The sequence below is a fragment of the Equus quagga genome, unplaced genomic scaffold (assembly GCF_021613505.1).
Source record: "Equus quagga isolate Etosha38 unplaced genomic scaffold, UCLA_HA_Equagga_1.0 270_RagTag, whole genome shotgun sequence".
Taxonomy (NCBI): Eukaryota; Metazoa; Chordata; class Mammalia; order Perissodactyla; family Equidae; genus Equus; species Equus quagga.
Genome location: NW_025799872.1, coordinates 1,062,251 through 1,087,589, shown reverse-complemented (window position 1 = coordinate 1,087,589; position 25,339 = coordinate 1,062,251). Strand labels below are relative to the sequence as shown.

At 48.7% G+C, this 25,339-nt stretch overlaps 2 protein-coding genes across 4 annotated transcripts in view; one reads left to right on the top strand and one right to left on the bottom strand.

Moving 5' to 3' along the window:
* LOC124233902 (centromere protein P-like) overlaps positions 1 to 11,238 on the top strand; it is a 222,405-nt gene extending 211,167 nt beyond the window's left edge. The window contains exons 6-8 of the mRNA XM_046651189.1: positions 9,455 to 9,534; positions 10,525 to 10,616; positions 10,950 to 11,238. Coding sequence (XP_046507145.1) covers positions 9,455 to 9,534; positions 10,525 to 10,616; positions 10,950 to 11,092 — 315 coding nt within the window. The 3' untranslated portion in view covers positions 11,093 to 11,238. The remainder of the gene's footprint in view (positions 1 to 9,454; positions 9,535 to 10,524; positions 10,617 to 10,949) is intronic.
* A 922-nt stretch (positions 11,239 to 12,160) lies between these two features.
* LOC124233908 (inositol-pentakisphosphate 2-kinase) overlaps positions 12,161 to 25,339 on the bottom strand; it is a 48,490-nt gene continuing 35,311 nt past the window's right edge. For 2 of the 3 annotated variants that reach the window (XM_046651196.1, XM_046651198.1), the window contains 3 exons: positions 15,957 to 16,036; positions 13,424 to 13,643; positions 12,161 to 13,295 (listed from right to left, as the gene is read on the bottom strand). In XM_046651196.1, the coding sequence (XP_046507152.1) occupies positions 13,221 to 13,295; positions 13,424 to 13,643; positions 15,957 to 16,036 (375 nt within the window). In that variant the 3' untranslated portion in view covers positions 12,161 to 13,220. Of the gene's footprint in view, positions 13,644 to 15,956; positions 16,037 to 25,339 lie in introns of all 3 variants that reach the window. The other variant, XM_046651197.1, reaches the window with a different exon arrangement.

Here is a 25,339-nt window from a genome sequence, read left to right as displayed (position 1 = left end):
AAAGATTGGCAACAGATGTTAGCTCAGGTGCCAATCTTTAAAAAAAAATAGGGTATGGTTCCCCCAAGACTCGGGGTCACACTGCACCTGGGGCCCTGCTCTGGTGCCTGCTCAGGTTTCCAGGCTGCCTGGGGTGCCCCATGCCCTCTGCCAGGCTTCCTCTGTGGGATGGCCGTGCAGTAACTGCAGCTGCGCCACATGGTCTCTGCGCCACAGCCGAGAGCAGCCACAGCATGTGCCCATGTGGGTGAGCAGCCTGCGTTCCAACAAGACTGGTATGGACACTCAAGTTTGAATTTCATAGAATTTGCACATGGCACAAACTCTTCTCATTTTCTTTTGACCATTTACAAACAAAAACTACTTTAGCTGGCAGGCTGAGCAGACGCAGGGGCCGCTGGTTTGTGGCACTGTAGTTTGCTTCCCCCTTCCTGGTGGCACAGCGACCATTCATGTGGGACTTTCTGTTAGTAGAACCTCCCAAGTCTTTATTTTAAAAATGCTGTTGGAATATATTTCCAATAAGGTGATCCTGAGACCCCCGGTTCTTCCTAAATTTCACCACACAAGAAAGGGGTAAAGGGAGGAGTGGGCAAAAGGGCTGGTCTGTCCTGGAGCCCTCAGGATGAGGAAGGCCATGGGCAGTGTGGGTAGGGTGGGGGCAGCACAACATCTGGACAGGCCCTGGGGGTCCCAGCGTCCCTGAGTCACGCCGGAGTCTGTGTGCATCCGCAGTCAGTGCTACGATGGCAGCTGGTACTCTCGGGCTCAGAGCCATGTGGGCTGGGAGCGGGGCTGCTAGTTGTTTGAGCAGCATTTAGGACAGTTTTTACTTCCCTCTGACCAGCTCAGCACTGCCCAGCTGTTTTCCTGGGTGGTTCGCATGCTGCGGCTCCCAGGAGCCAGTATCTGACAGACCCCCCGGGGTCTGGTCTCTGCCCCCTTATTTTTGTCAACCAGAGCGTCTCGTGTGCGGACATGTGTGGAGCTGCATCTGCCTGGGTCTCACTCGCAGGAACACATCCAGGAAAGCTGGGGCAGTGCGTTTACAAGTGGCACCTCGGCTGCAGAGCCTCATCTCACCCCATGGGATGTTCACTTTAACAACATAAACAGTCTAGAAAATCGGGTTAAAATAAAGTTCTCCCACTGGACTTGGAAATACAGTCTTTCCATCCACTGTGTAATCAACAGACTTGAAAGTAGGGCCCCTTTGTCAGCCTGCAGGTGGGTGGTTGAATTTCTCTTGGACGGCGTGTCTGAAGTGCACCTGGGGAGTGAGAAGCTGCCGGCTCTCCTAGATGTGGTGCTCGGCAGGAAATTTCCAGGCGGGCCTCCCGGGCTGCAGCCGGCTGGCTCTGGTTGGTCCTGTTACTTCAGACGGTTGTGCCAATACGAAAGATTTCTTCTCCGGAATTGGCTGGAGCAGTCATCCCTTCCCTGTGATAGCTCATCACAGTCTGAGCCCCTCCCCACGGCTGCAGCCCTTCCTCTGCCCAGAGGACAGAACCCAGAAAACTCAGTAAATGCCCATGCCTGCTGCCTGGCCAGCATGTGTCCCGCTGTCATCCTGCCCGCAGCCTTCCCTTCCCTGGGCACAGGCGCAGCTGATCCAGCCAGCTGTGGGGGTGAGGTGGGCAGAGCGATGGCCACCGAAGGAGGAGGGCTGGTGGCCGAGGGTAGACAGAGGAGCAGATGCTCACGTGCTATTTGTGTGTGTGCCTGCAGAAGGCTCAGGAGGACCTGTTGCAGGCATGGGCTAGGTCATCAGCCTGGCCTTCCAGCTCTGTCCCCAGGGGGCCTGGAGGCGCCAAAGCCCTGGGAGCAGAGCCCAAGCCTGGCTCCGTGGTACTGATTCCCACTGAATAGGTCAATAACCTGCGCGTCAATGCCAATACAAATCCCATCCGGGAGGAGTGACAGCTCCCTCTTCTGCTGGGCGTGGAAAGAATGAGGAGACAGTCACCTGTCAGCAGCCGCAGCGTGGCCAACTCGGCCTTGGGCAGCAACAGGCCAGGAGCTGGATAGTGTCCTGGTCTCGGGATGTCCCCCAGGAAACAGCAGTCACCAGGGAAAGGGTGACTTTGGGGCCCCAGCACAGCAGTACCTCCATGGCACTCCCGATGTGGCCCCTGAGGAAATGCCAGCCCCAGAGGCCTGTGCTGTCCAGCCTGTGAGGCCCGAGGCCGGGCCTGCTGGGTTGGGTTGCTGCGGCAGGCAGGGGCTGTGGGACACGCAGGGCATTTTCTGTCAGGAAGGCTGTTTTGGTACAGCAGGAGTATGCCCTCTCTGGGGAGACACCCACCGAGTGTCCACGGGTGAGGGGCATCGTGTCTGCAGCCACCCTAGAAGTGGACGAGCAACAGCAGGCGACACATTGGTGGCGAGCCCACAGGGAGGTGACAGGCCCAACCCAGGCAGAGTGGCCGTGGCCCGGAGCCCAGGAACCATGCGCATTACTCCCTGGTAGGAGCCTGATTCTTATGAGACATCTGTGATCACACGGACGTAAAACGCATGTGAAGAGCCTGCACCATGTGTGGCACAGCAGAACGTGTGATGTCTGTCAGCTTTCTTTTCAGAATGAGGGCAGGTGGTTTTCTTCCTAGTGTAGGTGTCACAGGCATTTCCAAACCTCCCGACATTGGCAACAGCTGGAACGTGTCTCAGAATCTTTGGGTACCGGGCACGGCACGAGTGCCCAGCATGGCTGTGACCAGCTGCCTGCCCTCTGAGCTGCAGGGTCCCCCCAACGCAGGAAGTCGTCAGCACGCTGTGGCACGGACCCCTGCCTGGGCCGACCTGCAGCTGCTGTGGACTAGCAGACTCCCCCTCCTCTTGCTACACCCAGCTCTTTGGAGTCCATGCGCTGTGTCAAATGACAAAACCGGTACCAGTTAGTCCCAAGTTTGCTGTCCTTTATTCAAGGGAAACAGTCCACAGATGAGAACCAGGGCGTCCCCAGCAGGCCGCTCCCTTCCGGGGGGAGAGTTTACAGACTGTTCAAGGGGCTCCGCGGAGATGGGCAGGATTGGCCAGGAGGTCAGGGCTCCTGGTCAGGCGACAGGCCCTGATTTCCAGGTTGAGGTGAGCCCGCCAAAGCCAGAGGGGAGGGGGGTGGCTGGTATTGGGTGTCACCTGCACATGCCGGCTGCCTTGGTTTAGATTGGTGCCTCAGGGCGGCCTCCATCGTGGTCCTGATACACAAATTAACTTCATCAGATGCCTGTGCCCGTGTCTTACTTCCTCACCTCAGATTCTTCTCCGTCCACCCGAACCCAGCACGAGTCCCACCACCCCACACCACCCTCAGAGCCACAAGGTCGCCCACCCCTTCTCCTTGGGCCCTGTCTGCACGGATGGCCCGGGGCCAGGAGCCCGCTCTCTTCCCCACTTTGCCTCCCCCAGCGGCACAACCGCCTGTACTCTGGCTCTCCCTGACTTCTCCATCCCGACACCAGCAAGCTCTTTCCCTCCCTCCTCCGAACACATCCCCTCTGTCACCACCAGGCTACCAGCACCTGCCACTCCGGGCCATAGCCCTGCCTTCCTCCCTCAGCTGGCCCCTTCACCCCTCCCCTGTCCACTCAGCAGTCAGCACGGCCCCCTGAGAATGGGTGTCAGACCAGGCGCCCAGCTCTGGGGGCCAAGCCTGCATGTCCTGGCCCTGCCTGCCTCCACCTTCGTCTGCACGGTTCTCGTTACCACTCACTGCTGCCTCGCGGGACTGCAGCCAGCCAGCTCGCTCTTGCCATGGGCTGCTCTGTGCTGTGTGTTCTCCACCTGGAATCCCCTCCCTCTGTCCTCCCATCATTCAGGCCTGAACCCCAGTGTCATCTGCCCAAGGAGGCCCCCAGCTGCCTCCTGGTCACTGACCACTACAGGTGTACACATCCGCTTCCAGAACAAGGCCTGGCACACAGCAGGCCCTTAGAGAATACCACCCCCGTGAAGGGAGCAAGCCGCTCTAGCCCCGCAAGTGGAGGAGTGCTCCTTGTAGAAACAAGCTTGTGTCTGGGACACAGTCTCTCTAAAGTCAGGTTTACTGAGGTCTAACTTACATATACTAAAAGCAGCTTTTGAACTGTACCGTCTGCTGAGTTCTGACATGTCTCTGCAGTCAGTCCTTCCCCCGGGACCACCCCTGCTGTCCTCTCCTTTTCTGGAATCTCATTAATGGAATCACACACCATGTGGTCTCTTGTGTCTGGCTTCTTTCGCTTGGCCTGTTGCTTCTGAGCTTTGTCCATGCCGTTGTGTGGATAACATTGCGCACACCATTGCATCATATGGATGGTGCCCGTTGTTTCCACACCCACTGAGGGAGACAGGACCTGGGTCACCTTGTGAAAGGATCACTCACAGTTCCGGTTTGGGGCTCTTATTAATGAGCAGTCACTTGCAATTCTTTGCATGGACCCATGTTTTCATTTCTCTTGGGTAGGATTGCTGGATCAGGTGGTAAGCGCATGTTTAACTTTCTAAGAAGCTACCAAACTTATCCAGTTCCCACCAGCAATGTATGATAGTTCCACTTGTTCCACATCTTCACCAAAACTTGATATTGTTAGTCTTTTTGATATTAGCCAATCTGGTCGGTACATGGTGGTATCTCATTGTGATTTTAAAGATTTTATTTTTCCTTTTTCTCCCCAAAGCTCCCCAGTACATAGTTGTATATTCTAGTTGTGAGTCCTTTTGGTTGTGGCATGTGGCACATTGCCTCAGTGTGGCTTGATGAGCGGTGCCACGTCTGTGCCCAGGATCCGAAGCTGTGAAACCCTAGGCTGCCAAAGCGGAGCGCAGGAACTTAACCACTCAGCACGGGGCCAGCCCCGTCATTGTGGTTTAATTTGCATTTCCCCAACAACTAGTGATATCTTTCGCCTTCCAAATCTCTTCTATGGTTAAGTATCTTTAAATCCTTTGACCATTATTTAAAATTGGGTGTTTGGCTTCTTATTACTGAGTTGTAAGTGTTCTTTACATATTCTGAACACAAGTTTTTGCTAATATTTTCACTCAGTCTGAGGCTGGCCTTTTTCTTAACAATGACCTTTAAGAGCAGTAGTTTGTAATTATAATGAAGCCAATTTATCAATTACCCAATTGATTTTTCCTTTATGGATCCTGCTTTTTGTTTCTGAGAAATCTTTGGCTAACCCAGGATTACAAAGATTTTCTCCCATGATTGCTTTCAGAAGTTTCATAATTTTAGCTCTTACATTTGTATCTATGAGCTGTCCTAAGTAAATTTTTGTGTACGGTATGGGATAGGCATTGAAGTTCATTTTTCTACCTATAGACATCCAGTGGTCCCAGTACCATTTGCTTAGAGGCCTGGGTTAGTTTAGTCCCAGTGAGTGACCTCACCGATCTCATCTCTCTCTGGACCAGGCTGTCTTCAAAATACAAAGTGTTGTTAAAATGTGACTGGAGCCAAGATAATTAAATGGGGAGGGAACAATCTTTTCAACAAGTGGTGCTGGACAACTGAATACTCACAGGCCAAAGAATGAAGCTGGACCTCTACCTCACACCATATGCAAAAATTGCCTCAGAATGGATCAAAGACCCAATTATAAGAGCTAAAAATATAAAACTATTAGAAGAAAACATAGGTGTAAATCTCTGTGACCTTGGATTAAACAATGGTTTCTTAGCTATGACACCAAAAGCATAAGAACAAAAATAAACTGGACTTCATAAAAATTAAAAACTTTATACAAGTGATACCATTAAGGAAGTAAAAAGACAACCCACAAAATGGAAGAACATTTTAGGAAACCATATATCTGCTAAGTGATTTGTATCTGGAATATATAAAGAACTATTACAACTCAGTAATAAAAGGAAAAATAACCCAGTTAAGAAATAGGCAAAGGACCTGAATAGACCTTTCTTTAAAGAAGATACACAGATGGTCAATAAGCACATGAAAAGGTGCTCAGCATCATCAGCCATCAGGGAAATGCAAACCCAACCACAGCAAGACCACCTCACACCCACTAGGATGGCTAGAGTTAAAAAAAAAAGGAAAATAACAAGCATTGGCAAGCAGATGAAGCAGTCAGAGCCCTCACACACTACTGATAGAATTATAAAATGGTGCAGCCACTGTGGAAAACAGTGTGGCAATTCGTCGAGTGGTTACACAGTTATCATATGGCCTAGCAGTTCCACTCCTAGGTATGGACCCAAGAGAAATGAAAATGTAAGTCCACACAAAAACTCATACACAAATGGTCATAGCAGTATTCTTCCCAATGGCCAAATGTAGAAACCACCCAAGTGTGCATCCGCTGATGAACGGATAAACAAAACTGGCACATCGACCCAGTGTAACGTTACTCGGCATTGTCAAGGAATGAGGCACTGATAGAGCCAAGTGAAAGAAGCCAGTCACAAAAGAACTCATATTATGTGATTCCACTTGTGTGAAGTGTCTAGAACAGGGGGGCCACAGAGACAGAAAGTGGATTAATGATTGCTTATGGCTGGTGAGGAGTGAGGGGTGCCAAGGGGATTAAGGGGCAGTAGCTAAAGTGTACAGGGTTTCTTTATGGGGTGATGAAAATGCTCTGGAGATAGAAAGTGGTGATGGTTGCATAACCTTGTAAGTATACTAAAACCCACTGAATTATATACTTTGAAGGAGTGAATTTTATGTGAAATCCGTGTTTTAAAAAAATCATTGAATCAGCCAGGTGTAATCTTTGGGAAAACGTTAAAGTCAAGGGTACATCTCAAGTCAGGATTCAAGGTTTCCCCTTTGTTTAAAGTGGGAGGTGGTCGGGGGGTGATCCGGTGTTCCTCCTCGGCGCTGGGCTGGAATGACTGATACGTCACAAGGCTGCTCCCAGCAGCCGGCAGCTATTCCCACAGCAGAGCGGGTCTCAGACATCAACTGAGGCTGGATACAGAATTGCCAGCATTCTCGCAGCCACTACTTTACTCTCTTGAATGCAACTCCAGGCCTAAGGCCAGCAGCTGAGCAAACCCCCAGCTGAGTTGCCACTGAGGACAAGCTTCCTGTGGAAGGGGCAGCTGCTACCCCACGATGTTGTGAGCACAGCCCTCCCGTTCACTCCTTCCTGTGCCAGACCTGGGCCGTGGTTTTACCATGGCAGAATGTGAAGTATCTGAGGAGCTTTCCAGATGAGCTAGAAGTTAGGCTTTTTGTGTGTAGCTGTTTCTCATGGAGAGGAGTCTGAAACACATGGGCCAGCTCTCTGCCTTGTCGGAGCACGTCTACCTCAGCCCTTTCTTGGTGACTTGGTTGTCTTTTGTGAATGTGAAATATAATATGTAAAACTTTCAGTCACTGTTGAAGTGTGATGTCATGCTAACTGACCTCAAGCCCACTTTGCGTTTAGGATTATATCAATTTTCACAACTTTTCTGTCTTCTCCCTCAAAGCCACCTGGTCACGTCTGTCGCTGAGACCCGCCCTTTTCCTTTCTGATTACCAGCAACTGTGTCCACTCTCTGCTCTTCACGCCGTCTCCCTGGGCTGCTCAGCAGCCTTTTGTTGCTTTCGTCCCGTCTGAGGTGTGCTCTGAACATTCGAGGTCACCAGGCAGGTGAACGAAGCTGGATAAACGGGCGATATTAACGACTCGTAACAAAGGAAACTTTCCCCACAACCCCCAGAAAGCTCTCCGGAAACTCACACTGGATGCCTGACTTTTTCCTAATGTCTGCATTTCTACTTTTGGGTTTTTTATTTTAAAAACTTAAAGGGAGTACACTATTTCTTCCTGAAAGCTTCTAATCTAAACCCTCCTTTTGCTCATGAGCAGAAGGCCTGGAGAGGCCGTGAGGGCTGCTGGAGGCCGAGCCTGCAGCCAGTTTCTGCCGCCCTCAGGCCCCACGCTGGAGCCGGCCCAGGCCTTGTGCTGCCGCAGCTCCGCCTGCAGAGACACTGCCACATTCGCACGTTCTCCATGACATTCCTCATACAGCTGTTACTAATTTAGAAGAGGTTGAGGTTTAAAAATCAGCCATTGCTTTCCATTTAAAACACGTAGGTACACATTTTCTCGCAGAGACAGTTTTGCTCAAATTAGACATCATCTGTAACCCGAAACCAGGCCGCCCAGCATCTGGTCAGGACAGCCTGGTGTTTGGACGTGTTTGTGTTCCATCGGCATCTTTCACACACACGGTCTGGGAGCAGAGGCCTCACGCTGGCAGCAAGCTCACTGATATGTGGGCTGGTCCTTTGAAAGTCTTTGTCCCCACAAGACCCCATTTGACAGAGCTGATTTGGTTCAGTCCACTGAGTACCTGCGGCCTCCAAAGGCCCCCAGTTCTGCCCCACTCCAGTGTCGGCCCCTTGTCTTGGGCGTCTCCGTCTGGCTGCTAGACGGGTGTTTCTCAGATCAAGCTGCACCTCGCTGTCCTCCAGAGTCTCCCGTCACCCAGCCTGCAGTCTTCTGTCTGCTGTGGACGCCTCGCTCAGGCTCTTGTAAAGCTCTGTTCTGATGACCTGTCACTCCTGGCATTCTCAAGGTTCCTGGGAGGGGCCTGCTGCGCACACTGGAAAGCAGCAGACGTTTCCAGAATTTTCTGTCACGTGGGGGGAAGCCAACCCTACCTCAGAGTCACAAGCCTAGAAATGTGTGAAATTCCACTTCATTTCCGTTTGAGAGAGAATACTTGTGACTCTAAAATGGTACCCAGCATTGAGAAGCTGACTTTTAGCAGTGCATGCTCCCCGAAACCCTGCTACCCAGAATAGCTGGCACGTGTCTGGGGGAGTCCAGGTGGCCCCGTGCTGTGCAGGAGCCGTCTGCCCACGGCTGCCCACATGTGGGCGGGGGCCATTCGCGGCAAGTGGAAGGATAGAGGGGTGGGAGTGTCCACCCTGGAGGGGGACAGCCCACCGGCCTGTTGGGAGGGCTTTTAAGGCCAAATGCTAAAGTTCTAGAGAAAAACAGCTGCTTTACAGTGAGAAACCTGGCAGAACCATGTGCCCCCAGGCCTCAGGGCAGCATTACTGGGGTGAGTCAGCTGGACTCTGGCCAGGAGGAACATGCCACAGCAGGCCCGACCGGCTTCCTCAAGCCATTCTTGGTCACGAGAGACAAGAGAGACAGAGGGGCTGCCCCAGATCAGAGGGGACTCAGGAGGCGGGATGGCCTAATGCTGCAGGGCCCTGGGTGGACAAGCCGGTGACATGGGAGTGAAGCTATTCTGTGGCGTGTTCACACTGGGGAGTGGACAGTGGGAGCTGGAGGCCACTGGGCAGTGCCAGTGAGCACAGGTGGCAGGAGTGGGGACGGCTGTGGCCAAGGCACCAGGACGCACGCACCGCACCAGTGAGTGGCTGTCTGAGACCTGAAGGAATCAGGGCACACAGGACACACTCCACACGGGACCTCGAGCCCTTGCAGTCGCTGAACAGCGATGTGCCCCACAGTCTCTCTGTAACTGTGTCTTCTCCCCACAGGAAAAGTACCCTGAGGCTGTGCACCTCGCAGAGGGGGCTGCCTCCAGCTGCATGGGGGTCCGGAGCGCTAGCCAGCCAGGGTAAGTGCAGATGCCTGCGGGGCCCTGGGCTGTCCTAGCTGGCCAGGTCCCTCCCCAGCACCCAGACACTCGTTTCCTGTTGAAAATGAGGATTAGAAAGAGTAGAAAATGTAAACTGCCTCACTGACGTCAGGATCTGCCTGTGGAGGCATAGCAGATTCGCAGACCCCCCACCCCCAGCCGGCCTCCAGGGTGAGGGAGGATGTGGGGAAAGGCTCCTGGGGGCCAAGGAAGGTGGCCAGAGGGGGGAGCTGTCTCCACCACCTCACCTGAAAAGGTCAGGAGGCTGCGGCCCTCTGGAGCTGCTGGACTTGCTGTGCCTTTGGACCCACGGACGAGCCTGCCAAGGTCACATGGGTGTGGAGGCCCCGGGACTTGCTGCCTGGGTTACTGTCACCTCTGGTGGCGTGTGGCTGTAGCTGCTCTGTTTCTAAGCCTCCTTCTCCACTGAGTGAAGGTCTGTACTTCATTCTCAGGTCTCGAGCATGTGGGTGATTCACCGTCTTTCCCTGTTCCTCACGGTCTGTTCACGTCCCTGGCAGACGAGCACACAGCTTCTGTCGGTGTCGGGCACACACCTAGGTGTGGAATCCCCGGGTCCCGGGTAGATTCAGCTTCTGTTACTGCAAGTTCCTTTGAAAGCAATTTCTCGTATTTATGTTCCCACCAGTACTCTGAGTTCCTGTCCTTCACTTGCACCGTCATGCTAGTATCTATCTTAGCGCTGTCTTGGTTTCCAGGTTCCTGTTTGTTAATGATATCGACCCTCTTTTCAGGCTGAACTGACTGCACTTCCTCTGCCCCTCAGGCTGGACGTGCACCAGGGCGGCTGGGCACAGGCTGGGAAGGGCGGGAACGAGGAAGGTGGAGGAAGCAGTGCTCCCACCTGGTGGGTGTCCTCCTCCTGCAGGCAGATGGACGGTGCTGCACACAGTTCACTCGTTCACCGAGATTTCAGAGAGCACTTAGCAACCTCTCTCCCTCTTTCAGGTTTGAAGTGGTCATAGTTTGGAGGATACAAATCGACGATGAAGGGAAGGTTTTGCCAAAGCTGGATCTTCTCACCCAAGTGCCACAGCGAGGTAGGGCCTGTGGGGTCTGTGATGTGCCTACAGAGATGCCCACTTACCACATCTGGTTTGACGAGGCAAGCAGCAAAAGTTGAAAATCTCATTAATGTACTTTTTATATCGGTTTTAAAATATCAACAATCGCTCAAAAAGCAAGGGGGGTTGCTCCCCCGAGGCCCTCTGGACTGAAGGCGCCAGGGGCATATTCCAGCTCTGCCTCCAGCCCAAAGGGAGACCCGTGCACGGTCATAGCAGTTGGCCCGGCCTCCCGGTCACACGGCAGCAGGGAAGTGGGGACGGAGGAGGGGTCTGGTGAGGTCTCTCACCTACTTGTTTTCTTTACAGTCCTGGAGCTGGACAAGAACAGAGTCATAGAAACCGCTCCTCTTGGCTTCCGAAACCTGCTGGGCGTGCTGGGCATTGAGGCCACTCTAGAGAGCCTGATAAAACTGCTGTGCACAGAGGAACACGCTAGATCCCGACACTGAGCATGCAGGGAGACACTGCACCCGGAGGCGTGAGGTTTACTGAATATAAACGTGCTATTTTCCACTTAGAAACCATTTCTTCCAAACATGTCTCTGCAGTTATGGCACATTATGTACAAGCTGTCAGGGCATGAAAAATAAATACAGCTATTTGAATAAAAAATGCCAGACAAGTGACACAGTATTTTTAAAATAAGCTTAACATTTGAGGAGTACAGGGTGCGTATCCGTCCTTGGATGCGGGGCGCGGCTATGCCCCACCTCACACTCTGTGGGCAAAGGTGGCACAGGCCTGCCTTAGAGGGGGGCCCTCCTCCCACTGCCCACCACCGGGGCTCCTGGAGGCAATAGAGTCAGCCCCGGGGAGGCACAGTGCCCTCCCTCCCCACCTCCCTGTTCTCGAAAGCAGCACCTCGGCAAGTCCTCTGACGGTCACGCGGGGGCTTCCACAAAGAACGCAGTAAGACAGCAAGGACTGCGTCATCCCTTCACACAGAGAAACAGGGTCTCTGTTCAAGGCCCCCAGGGTCTAAGCGCTGCACAGACCTCAGGTGCCCGTTGATCATGTTTGTTAGAATCGGTGGAAACATTGTTCCAACCAAATGCACAATGCCCGTGGAAGACAGGGTGGAAGTGAGCAGAGCAAAGGGCTGGGCTGAGACGCCAGAGCAGGGGTGCTCGCCTGTCTCCCCCAACATGGAGGGTGGTGGTGTCAGACTATCCAGTGCAGCCAGGATAGCCCGGGAGGCTGCCCAGCCCCGCCTCCTCGAGGGGCCGGGTTCCAGAGCTCTGTGCACAGCGTGCGGGCAAGACCACCTCCCCCAGGCCAGCAACCAGCAATGCCCTCAGGCCAAAGCAGCACTGAGGCCACCTCTCTCCATGCTGTGGGGCCTCTGGCTCGCCCCAGGAAGGCAGCTCTGGGTCCCTGCAAGCAGAGTCCCCAAGGCCCCAGACCCCAATATTCCGTGGAGGAGAGACGTGTGTCATCTGAGTATCTTTCTGTACCTCCAAGTGTGGAAGTGAGGAGTGTTAGGACAGAACTGAAGAATAAATTCCAGAAAAGCTAGCTTGATTCAAGCAAGTGTAATTCTCAAGTTATCACAAAATGCCCCACAAAAATGTACAATCAGCAAAATATTCTTATTTTTCATGTAGCATTTTCATTACAATTCCATGGTTTCGCTAAAATTATAATATTATGTTACAGTAAGCCTTCATTAGTCCCTCAAACGACGATATAAATAATCAATCTGTACAACCTACCATAGAATAAAAACTGAAGCCAAGATTCCCAACAGTTCTCTTAGCAGCCGGGCACACTTTGGTGACCCCAACAAGAACCCTCTTGGTGCCAGCCAGGAGTTGCTCATCTTGCAGAAGCAGGGCCTCACGCAGCCCAGACAAGGAGGTGGCCCAGCACCACTCGAGGCCGCAAACCCCACAGGTCTCGGTGAAGCCCACGAAAGGAACGGGTACGGGGAGGAGGGAAAACTCAACGCTGGCTCTGGTGGAACTGGCTGAGGGCCCCAGACACCCAAACAAGCCATGAACACAGAGCTGGTGGAGTACAGCCGCCTCGCGACACTGCTCGGGGCACGGCAGCTGAGGGCTGCGGCTCTGCTGCCAGCTTCCACAGCAGCACCTGCAGGTGGGAAAGAACGCCTTGTCTCCCCTCAACCTAAAGACAAATCATTCAGCAAAAAAACAAAGGTAACGCTCGCATGAGTGGTGTCCACCCGTGACCTGAGTCCCACACTCCCTGCTGACCACGCAGAGGGGTGGGCGTGGTACTTCCACAGGGCCTCCGAGTCCATGCTGCTCAACCGACGTTCGTACAACCACCCATCGCTCTGTGCAGCAGGGAACCACGAAACCTGTGCTGGCGTGGGGCTTGCACTGAAAGTGACCAAGTAACTCAGCTGGGACAGTTCCAGTAGTTTCCGAGTTTCCTTGAGTCCAAACTGTGAGACGTGCATGACAATTCAAGTTTTCTATGTTCGAGTCGGGGGTAGGAGATCCAAACCCTGGGTCTTAGAGTAAGGCTTTCTGCATTAGAGATTAGACGTGAGCCCTGGCTGGAAGGAAGACCTGCCCAGAGCGGCCCCCATGACACGGCACACTGCTGGGCTCACGTCGGACATTCCTTGTCCTGGAAGATGTTCCCAGTGCTCTTCCACTGTGTGTCTCCCAGAGGCAGTCCCACCTAGACAGGGGTTAAAAAGCAAAAGTATTCACAGCAAAAGTCACCCAACACAACAGAAAATAGCTCTATTATTCAACCTTCACATTCTGTGTTCAAGTTTCAAAGATACTACAGGAAAAGGGTTAGACCTTATGGAGGACTAACGTGCAATCTTCACTCTCCTTGAACCTAGTCGGCATCACGGCAGTGTCTTTGGCATGCAGGGTCTTTGAATAGTAGTTGACTATCTTGCCGTCCAGTTTATACTGATGAGGAATGCTCTCATAGGGCTTGAGGTCGAGGTCCAGCACAGACACAGAGAAGGTGAACCTGGACCGCGACGAAGGGACGATGGGCCTTTGATCAGACCTGGAAGTATAAAAGCAATTTCAGAATACACCAAACTCCCAAATCCTCTCACCCCAGCTCACGAGGGGCGCCCATTCTGTGCGTCTGTGCACATCTCGTCTGTCTGCGCCAGCTGTGTGCGCTAGTGCGTGAAGCTCCTGCGAGCCAGGCGCCTGCTGTGACGCCCACCACACCAGAGGAGAGAGGGTTAAAGTGCAGAAAGAGAGGAAAGCAATTACATGGAACACGCCCTTCACATTCCCCAGATCCCAGTGGTGTGAACGAACAAAGTTACTTTGTCCTGAGCCAAGGGTTACACAACCTAAGAGAGCAGAATGTAGACGTGGCCACTCCACAGCCGAATGGATCAGAGGTTGAGAACAATGTCCCCCGAGCCCCTCCCCGTGGCTGGTGAGCAGCTCTTCACGCTTCTCATGCTGGAGAGACCTGGCTTCCTGTTTCATGCGCAAATCTATCTGCAGCGTTCTGTATATTGTTTCTTGGGGCTTCATTTTGTGGTTTTCCTAAACACATTTATAACAAAACATGAACAATTACTTGTACTGAGAAACACTTGCAGGCTAACTCTGAGTTCTGCACTGAGACTGCTGTGCATCCACGTGGCGCTCAGCCTGCTCGGTACACAGCGTGCGTCCAGATGCTGGGCCGACACAGCCCACGAGCTCAGTATGGCCTGGGGGGAGCAGGTGAGAGTCCTGGCTGCCCCACGCTTACTGCTCCCCCAGATCTGGAAATCACTGAAAGAAAAACAAAACACCAATTTCAAAAGCTCCTGCCTGGGAGAGAAAAGGCCGACAGACACGCTCCACTGACAAAGCTAATCGAGGCCCCGACTGTCCCTGAGGTCCTGTTTGGAAACACACTTACAGGAAAATGCACCCAGCTCAGCTGCGGGGGCCTTGGCTGCTCCCCCTGAAGGGAGAGAACACATTCCCAAATTAAGGTTCTGCGACTGAGTCTCTCTGGGGCCTGGAGCCGGAGCTCTGTGAAGCTGGGCTGGGACAGTCCCCATCTAGCTCCCGACAGGGCTAGATGCTCTAAAGGACGCTTCAGTTTCCCACGTCTGAACCAGCCGCCAGCAAGATGGCGTGAATAAAGAGGAATCTGTCCCTCAGGCGGGTGGGAGCACGGCCCAGGGGCAGCTTCTGCAGACAGTCTGACTGTCCACCACGAGCTCGCCGTGAGCCCAGGGCATGGCTCCCAATGCCCGACACACTTCCCATCCTAGGCTGAGACCAGTGCCCACGTGGCTCAGAACTTTCTGGACATGCCTCACTCCTCTCCCAGGGTGTCGGTTTCTGCTGAGGTGAAGGGTGTCCAGGCCCCGGGGCCTCATGTGGCCACCTCATGTTTCTGTGTCCCGGCTGCATCCCCACTTCAGGAGGGGTGGCAGAGAGTAAGTCTGTGCGGTTTTCTCTCATCTAACACCAGCAGCCTGATCCAGCGAATGGACCCTCCTAGCTACGCAGGGGAGGCGTTTTCTTAGGAAAATGGCAGTTTTCAACTAAACAGAACCACCCTTTTTCTGTAGTTATGATCCACAAATGTCCCTTCGTGTTTCCTATCAGAAAGTGGACAATTCTGTGCCTGCCAGGGAGCAAGACTCCTGCGAATGTTTGGTTCAAAAGCATCAGAACAACGAGTGGCTGGCAGCCAGCAACAAGGTCGCCTTGACCCAGGAACACATGTCAGAAGAACGCACAACACCCCACAGGTACCGTGTGTGGGTTTGCACCCTGAAGATGGATGCTAAAGATGCCATCTAATTACTAAGACAAGATTATCAGGTTCATCCTGAAGTCCTGAAAAAAGGCAGGGGAGGGAGCTGGAGAACGGCAACAGTGTCCAGGAGAGACCTGCAAACAGGACGCGGAAGGGTGGATGTGTTGTGTTAAGGGCTTCACAGTGACCATGGAGGTGGCACATTAGGACCAGAGCAGGGCCCACAAGACCTACAGCTTCCAGGCCTTGGAGCCCCATGGGAGCCTAGGGCTTTCTCTGAGAGAAAGGAATTTGCAACACTATCCAAACTGCTTTTAAGTCCCTGGAGTATTTTCTCAGAAAATAATAGTAATCTTCGATTTAATAGAACAATCTTTTAAAGTTATTCTCCATAAATGTCTTTCTGACTGAATTACAAGCTCTAGAGAGCAAGAGGTAATAAGCCCCATAATATCAAGTAGGCCTGGAGATCGGCCTTTACTAATAAACGTGATCCTGCCAGGAGCTCTGTAAATACAGGGAAACCGACTCTCTTGTCCATCCACAAAACCCTGTTAGACCCAGGACGTGTGACACGGCAGCAGGCCTCACCTGGTGTCCTGCAGACAGGGGGAGAGTGCAATCATGATGGAGCAGTCCTTCGCAGTCATGGCAACCCGGTACTGCTGAACCTGCAGGGGGAGGAGAGGTCAGCTCCAGGGCACGGGGGCGTCACGCCACAGCCACACGCACCCTCCTGCCCCCAGCAAGGTCCAGAACTGGTCCCAGAACCTAGGGGTGGGTTAGGAGGCCCTAGGCCCTGCCCCCTGACCGCTCACTGTCAGCAGCAAGTGGACCTGATCACAAATCCTGGGACTTAGGACTGGTCTTCCCCAAGGCACCCAATGTCCGCCTCAGAAGAAAAGGCAGTGAGCTGCCTCAGCTCCCGGGGTGCTGAGTAAGCAGGACACCACACCTCAAGGTGGCACCACCCAGACGTCCACCAAGGCCCTGTTCAGAGCTACAGTGTCCCTCAGGTCACCCTGCACCTGGAATGTCACACAGCCACCACGGATGATGCTACAGACGGGTTGCCAGGCTGTCTGTTGACTCCCTTCATTCCCACAGCAGGCATGGCTCGTGTCCCAGGTTGTGGATGCGGAGACTGAGACAGAACCACCTGTCACTCTGCCCCGCCAGGGCTGGACTCAAACCCTGGAGTCATGGCTCCAAAATTCATGCTCTTTACCCTGGGCCATGAGCACGTGTAGATCTGTGCACACTGGCCTGGAACAACGTCCACCAGGGCTACCAACTCAAACAGCCCACCACATGGTTTGTAGGATCCAATTCATAAAGCCATGGGTGTCACAGACAGTCACCTCACCTCTGAGTAGAATTTGGGGCATTTCTTCTCCTTTCTTCTTTGAAGCTTCCATATATCATTTGAATTTTTTTAGACTGAATAGCTCTCACTTTTACAAATATAATTTAGTTACAAAAAAGTGGACCCTACATGTCATCACCATCCTCAACATGTGCAATGACAGATCATAACCTCTTTTCTCCCTCCCTTTCTGTAATTCCCTCTATCGCAGAGTTGGGAGGGCACATCCAAGCTGAATGCTCCCCAGGCAGGGCTGTGGCGAGGGGGGACCCCCAAGTGCAGCTGCCTCCACCTGCTGGCTGCTCGTCTCAGGGCCACATACAACCTCACGGCAGAAGGAAAAAGCAGCTCCTCTCCACATACTCTAGTCCTTCAGTGAAGAAATCAGGCATTTCGCAAAACGCACAAAACTTAGTCCAAGAGAATTAAAGAGAAAAACATAAAAAACAAAGTATAAAATATTTATTATGTCCTGATCTGCAAGACCGCAAACCCAGAAGCCATAAAAGATAGATTTGAATATCTAAAAATTAAAAGCTTCTATATGAGACAGTCATAATTCAAATGTAAAAGACCTGTGAATAAATGGGAGGAAATATCAGCAACATACAGCCGAGGATCAACAGCAAGACCATGTGATGTGTCAGATCAGTACGGAAAAGAAAAATACCCAAAAAATGTGGACCAAATAAACTGATAAAAGAAAAGAAGTAGCCAGTAAGTAAATGAAAAGATGCTTAACCTTACTACTAACCAAGAGAATGCAAATCATAACAGTGAAATATTTTTCAGTCGTCAGATGGGCCAAACTGTGAACATTTATCAGACATAAAGCACGAGGCTGGAGCTGCTCGTGGAGCAAGGCCGGAGGGTGCAGCTGGGGCCACACTAGCTGCCGAGTCTGCTAGCGAAACTGGACACAGAGCTGACAACACTTGCTTGGAGGCAGAGTTAACAGGACCGGGGAACTGAGCGGGACCAGGGAGAGGACAAAGACTTTTGGGTCTTTTTTGCCCAAAGAGGGAGGCGACAATTCTGGAAGGCCAGCCAAGAGGCACTTTTACCACCTCCAGGGCTAGGGGACAGTGACCACGATGAACCGCCTCCTTGGGGTAGCACCCAGAATGCCGTGGCTTAAGGTGAAGCAGGCCAGCAGTCGACGGGCCTTTCCTGGAGGAGCCACTCTGCTTCCAAGATCAGCCACCAAGACTGGAGAAGGACGAGCCCGGCCCCCAGCACTCTCCAGGCCCCTGGGAGAAGCAAACCTGAAATTCTCTCTAGAAGAAGACACCCTGGGCCTCCAATTATTCCTTACATAACTGTACAAATACAATTTCTGACACATAAGCACAACACCCAGGCACAAAACAAGATGGCACGAATGAAAACCAGAAGAACTGGCCCAGACACACGTGCACTCCAGCGAGTAGAGGCAGCAGACGCACACACGGCTCTGCTCAAAGAACAGGAGACAAACCAACAACTTCAGAGGAGAACTGGAGACGACAGAAATGAACCACTGGGAAATTCTAGAACCAAACAATACAAAAATATTAAGAACTGAACAAATAGTTTTAACTGCGGATTAGAAAGAACTGAAGAGAGTTGCTAAACTGGAAGACAAGTCAAAAAAATATATACCCAGAATGAAGCATGGAAAGGAAAACAGCTGGAAAATGTTAAGGAAAGGGCATGAGACATGGAAGACAAAGAGAATGTGTTCACCATACATGTAACTGGAGTCCCAGAAGAAGGAGAGAGGGAATGCGCAGAAACCAAATTTGAAAAAGTTGAGGCCAAAAATTTTCCAAAATGGGAAAGACATCAAGCCACAGATTCAAGAATGACTCCAAAAAAATCACTTATAAATATCACTAAATAAAACTAAGACCGAATCACCAGCAGACCTGCACTCCAGGGAACATTAAAGGGTCTGATTCTTCAGACAAAAACAAAATGGTCCCAGATAGAAGCTCAGAGGCACAGGGCAGACCCAGGGCAGTGGGAGAGACGAACATGGGTAAATGGACAGAGTGTAAAACAGTAACAATAACATCTTCCTGAGTTTAAGACCACAGAGTACACAGCAACAGCAGCAGTGTGAGCCGGGCCGAGGAGAAGTAAAAGTACTCCAAGAAGTCTACATTGAACAAGATCAGACTGGAACAAGTCAGCTGCTTGCCGGGATGGCTGGGACAATCACTGAAAGAAACATAGACACTGTAACTTCCAGGCCAACAGTGGGGAAACGCAATGATAAAAAGTAATCAACCCAGAAGACAGCAAGAGGAGAGAGAAAAAGGAACTTAAAACAGGTGGGAAACTTGAAAGGTTTAAGCCCAAGTATAAGCCCAACTAAATGAGAAAACGTCACAATGATAGAAAACCAAACCACACTTTAAATACACAGACACAGAAGGTTAGAGATAAAAGGACAGAAAAAGATACAGAGCTTAAGTATTAACCAAAGGCACCTGGAGAAGTTACAAAAGTAACAGACAAAGGGAACTTTAAGGTAAAACGTATTCCCAGAGATAAAGACATCGAAAATGATAAATGACACTTGAAAACAAAAAATTCAATTCACTAGGAAGATGTAGCAATTCTAAATTTAAGGCACCTGATAGCATAGCCTCAAAATAAGAGGAAAGAGACAAATCCATGATGATTATGTAAACTTTCAAAACATACTTCTATGGAACATGCAGACAGTGAAATCAGCAAGGCTGCAGACGAGCTGAACACCACGATTAGTCTGACCTAACGGGCAGATACGAAACGTGGCACCCAACAATTTGAGAAGACACCTTCTTTTCAAGTACACACAGAAGCATTTTTCAGAAAAATTAATCCATAAAGCAAATCACAACAAATTTCAAAGGATCAAAAGCCAATCTCAACAAATTCCAAAGGACTATATAGACTATAATGCACTTTTGCTACTAATCAAAACAAAAAAGAAAATCCCACGTGCTAAGGTGTAATTAACTCCCTTCTAAATACTTACGTGGGTCAAAGGAGAAATCTTCATACTAATCAGCGTATATTTTAACTGAATGAGAATATAGCTTTGTGGAATATAGCTAAAGCCATGTTTACAGGAAAATATACAGCTTTAAATACATATTTTAGGAAAAAAGAAAAGGTGAAAATCTAATTAGGTAAATAACCATTTATAGCAGGAAGAAGTTATAGAAAGAACAAAATATCCAAGAACAGAAGAAAAAAGGAGATAATCCAGAGCAGAAATTAATGAAATAGAAAACAGTCATACCATACAAAAGGATGAGAGTTAATTTGTACAAAACTAACAGAATTGATAAACTCTTGGTGGGGATGGATTAAGAGAGAAAGAAAACAAATACCATATGTCAGGAATAAAAGGGCATTCTTCAGATCTTATAAAATATTAAAAGATAAAAGAATATTGCCAAAATTTTAGACAAAACAATTTGTAGAAAAACACAACTTACCAAAACTGACAAAAGAAGAAAAAGAAAATCTAAAATTTGGATCATAATTTAAAATTTTCCTACAAAGCAACTGTGAGCCCCGACGGTTTCACCTGTGGTTCCGCAAAATATTTAAGGAAGAAATAATCTGAGTCTTCCTTCACCTCTCCCAAGGAACAGAGAATGAGCAGACCCCCTTCCCGTGTTTGTGAGGCTGCGTACCCTTGACACCAGGCCGTAACAAAGCCTCAGGGAAAACCTGTGCCACTCATACACGTGCAAAAACCCTAACAAAGTACTAGCAAGCCAAACGTCACATACAAAAAGAGTGATACATCACAACAAATTGTGCAATCACATTAACAGGAAACAGGAGAAAAGTCATACGATCATCTCAACAGAAAAAGAAAAAGCACTGACAAATTCACCATCCACTCCTGATAAAACTCTTAACAATGGGAATAGAAGGGAAATTCCTTAATCTGATAATGGTTATTTATTTTAAAAGTAAAAAAAATGAAATCTCCCTGAAAAAAGCCAACAGTGAACAATTTACTTAATGGTAAAATGCTTTCTCTTTGAGGTTGGGAACAAGACTAAAATTTACACTATCACAAGTTAACTATATGCAGTTAAGCAAAACAAAATAAGTAAAAAGTATAAGGATTGGAAAGGAAAAAAATCAAATTCACAATTATATATAATGAAAATACAAAAGAAGCTATAAATAGTGAGAATTAGTGAGTTTAGCAAAATTGCCAGATAAAAGGTCAAAATAGAAAAATCAGTTGCATTTCTATATGTCCACAGTAAACATTTTAAAGTGAAATATTTTAAAAGATAACATTTACATCTGAAACCATCAAATATTTGGGAATAAATCTAATAAAATATAAGACCTCTCCAACAAAAATCATAAAATATTTTTATCACATTTTATTGGTTATTTTTTAGGTTTGTTTTGGTTTTTGCTGAGGAAGATTCACCCTGAGCTAACATCCGCTGCCAGTCTTCCCCTCGTTTTTCTATGTGAGTTTCCACCACAGCACGGCCACTAAGAGATGAGTGGCATAAGTCCGCGCTTGGGAATGAACCTGGGCCGCTGAAGCAGAGTGCACTAAACATAACCACCAGGCGACTGGGGCTGGCCCTTCATCACATTTTAAATAGCACCTAAAAAGTAGAAAATGCCCATGTTGTATAGATGTACACTCAATATTGTATAGATGTCAATTCTTGTCATCACTTTAATGCCAAACCAATCAAATTCCCAACAGTTTTGTTGCTGCTTTTCCTTGTAGAACTGAACCACTTGATTCTAAGATCAGACAAGCAAAAGATCCAGAAGAGCCAAGGCATTTGTTAAAGGAAAGACGTTCTTGAAGAAGAAGGTAGAAGCATTTGCTCTACTGGGTATCAAGACTTGTTAGAGCTCTACAGTGATCAGGACAATTCCTACCATTCTGAGACAATTCCATAGGAAAATAAAATAAAACCCCACCTCAGGCCATACCAAAAAGCAACTGCAGATGGTTACCCATTTAATAAAAAGGCAAAACAACAAAGTTTCTAAAATATCTGTAGAACCTAAAGGTAAATAAAAGGTAGAGAAAGGAAAAAGATGTAAATTGAACTACCTCAAAATTATGACCCTCCCTTCTTAAAAGGACTCCATTAAGAGAGTAAAACAGCAAGCTCCCAAGGGGAAGCAGGCATCTGCAGCACATCATCTGATGATGGGCTTCCATGCAGAATAATGAGGCGCTCCTTCAAACCAGTACGAGAAAGCAAGCCCTACAAAGACTGGAGAAGAGACAAAAAGGTACTTCACAAACAAGAAAAGACAAATGACCAGAAAACACAGGAAAAGTGCTCAATCTCATCAACCAAAACCAGCCACCAACACACACCCACCAGAATGGCTAAAATTAAAAGACCCACAACCAAGTGGTGGAGAGGGTGCCGGGTCGTGGGACTACCCCAGCTGGCTACAGGCACTGCACACAGGTAAGACTGTTTTGCAGTATCTACTAAAGCCATGTATGCTCATACCTCTGGCCCAGAAACTCCATTCCTAGGAATATATCCAAGAGAAATGTGTGCATATATATATATATATACCAAGAGGTCTTTATAAGAATGTTCACAGGGCTGCCCGGTGGCCTAGTGGTTAAGTTTGGCACGCTCTGCTTCAGTGGCCTGGGTGTGGTTCCCAGGCATGGACCTACACCACTTGTAAGTGGCTGTGCTGTGGTACTGTCCCACATGCCAAACAGAGGAAGACTGGCACAGATGTTAGCTCAGAGCGAATCTTCCTCACACTCAAAACAAGAATGTTTACAAAAGCTTTATTCATAACAGCCAAGAACTGGAAACATCTCAAGTGTTCATCAATAGTAGAATGGATAAATTGTAGTATATCCATTCAATGGATCACTATAAAGCAATGAAAATCTGGAAATGCATGTAATAACATGAGTGAATCTCATAAATGTTATATAGAGCTAAAAAAAACAGATGAGAGATGCATACATGATTCCACATGTAAAGTTCAAAAACAGAACAACCTAAACTATAAGGATACAAGTCAATACAACAGTTAACTCTGGGGAGAAAGGAAAGATGAACACTTGGACAGGAAACCAACCGGGATTCTTGTAGACGGCCAGTGTTCTGTACCGGACCCAACTGGAGTTCCACAAGGGTTTGCTTTGTGACAAATCACGGGGCTGGACATTTTTTCTATGCACTTTTCAGTATGTGCTATATTTCACAATACAAATGGTTAATGAAACAAAAGCTTAAAAAATTAAAATGAAAATTTTAAATACTAGTAATACCTCGTGTTTTTGAGGGCATGGGGGAAACAGGGCGCTCAATCATTGCAAGAAGGAACATAAATTGGCAGCATCTTTTGGGGAGGACAATATGACAGAATCTATTAAAAATCTAGCAATTTTCTTTCTAAGTATCTATCTCACAGACATGCTTATGTGCACAAGGGTTAAAGTACAAAAATGTGAACATCAACATTATTTTTAATAGTAACAAACACCAAAATAAATGACAATGATATGACCATGATAAAGAGCACAACACTTTCAGGAGTACGGAGGATCCAACGGCCCTCCTACAAAACAACTATTTCCCCATTAACATACCTTTTAATGTACCGATGGGCTTACAGAAGGTAAGGGAACTCCCTAACCCAATCTCGTCTTCTCGCTACTCACCCAAAAGAGCTGAAACTCGACTTTTGAGCAAGGAGCAATGGAGAAGGTGAGCTGCTCTGCAGGCAAGTGTCGGTGGAGGCTTTGTTGCTAGGAAGAGCCATAGAGCATGGGGTCTAAACCTGAGATTCCACCTTAAACCAAGGATCCGTATCTTCTCTGGAAGAAGGTATCCCCTATTTAGATCCCCAGGAGTCCCACAGATTAAGACCAAACAGATGTGAGCTCACACTCATAGATCATTAAAAGCCCAGGTAAATAAAGCAGTATGGATGAGTCAGCCAAAATAATGAGATTTTTTACCTCCAAGGTTTTTTGGTATCTGATATTCAATACAAAATATAAAATAACTATTCATAAATTGTTTAAAGAAATAAAAGATGAAATTTTAAAATGGGCAAGCAATAGGAATTATCAAAAATACCAAGCAGATGTGAAAATGAACCAAACAGAACTTTGAGAAATTAAAAATATAACTGCAGGGGCTGGCCCCGTGGCCGAGGGTTAAGTTTGCGCGCTCTGCTGCAGGCGGCCCAGTGTTTTGTTGTTTCAAATTCTGGGCGTGGACATGGCACTGCTCATCAAACCATGCTGAGGCAGCGTCCCACATGCCACTACTAGAAGGACCCACAACGAAGAATATACAACTATGTATCAGGGGGCTTTGGGGAGAAAAAGAAAAAAAAGTAAAATCTTTAAAAAAAAAAAAAATATATATATATATATATATATAACTGCAGTCATGCACTGCTTAACTGGGGACTTGTTCTGAGAATGGTGTGGCCAGGCGATTCTGTCATTGTGCTAACATGGCAGAGGGCACTTACACAAACCTAGATGGCACAGCCTCCTGCACACCTAGGCTGTGTAGGACCACCATTGTGTGTGCGGTCTGCTGGACTGCAGCATCATTACACAGCGCGTGGCTGCATAGAAATGGAGAACTCAGTGGACAAATGAACTAGCAGGTTAGCCACAGGGGAAGAAAGAATCAGTGAACAGGAAAGCAAAACTGAAGACAACACATGGAACGCACTACAAAGAGACAGAGAGATGGAAAACATGAAAGAGCATTTACAATGTGTGGAAAATAAAATGAAGTCGATATACATCTAATTAGACCCCCAAAGGAAGAAAACAGGATAATGGAGAAAATATTTAAAGAGAAAATGGCTGAGAATTTTCCAGAAATAATAAAAGACATAAATCCACAAATAGAGAAAACACAACATACACCAAACAGGATAAATAAAAAGTAAACCATACCTAATCAACTGCACTAAAATGTCAATAAGAGAGACAGAAGACCTTAAAAGCAGCCAACAAGGAAAAAACGCCTCCTGAGAAAGAACAGTGAGACTGACAGAAGCCATCTCAGCAGCGACATCCACAGCCAGAGACACTGCGAAAATGGTTAAATGCTAAGAGAAAACAACTGCTTCTTTGTACCTAGAAAAAATTACCTTTCAAGACTGTGGACAAAATCTAAACATACCCAGATAAACAGATACAGAGAGAAGTTACCAAGGACTTTCACTAACGTGGCATCTAAAGGATGCTCTTCAAGAGGAGGAAAACTATAAACAACTGTAGGCCAATAAATTGTAGAGAACTCAGATGAAATGGACAGATTCCTAAAAAGACACAAATGACCAAACTGACTCAAACAGACAGAGCTGGCCCCGTGGCCGAGTGGTTAAGTTCCCGCACTCTGCTTCGGCGGCCCAGGGTTTTGCTGGTTTGGATGCTGGGCACAAACCTAGCACCACTCATCAGGCCGTGCTGAGGTGACATCCCACATAGCAGAACTAGAAGGACCCACAACTAGAATACACAAATGTGTACCAGGGGGCTTTGGGGAGAAGAAGAAGAAAAGAAGAAACAGACAATATGATCAGACCTATAACAAGTAAAGAGACTGAAGTA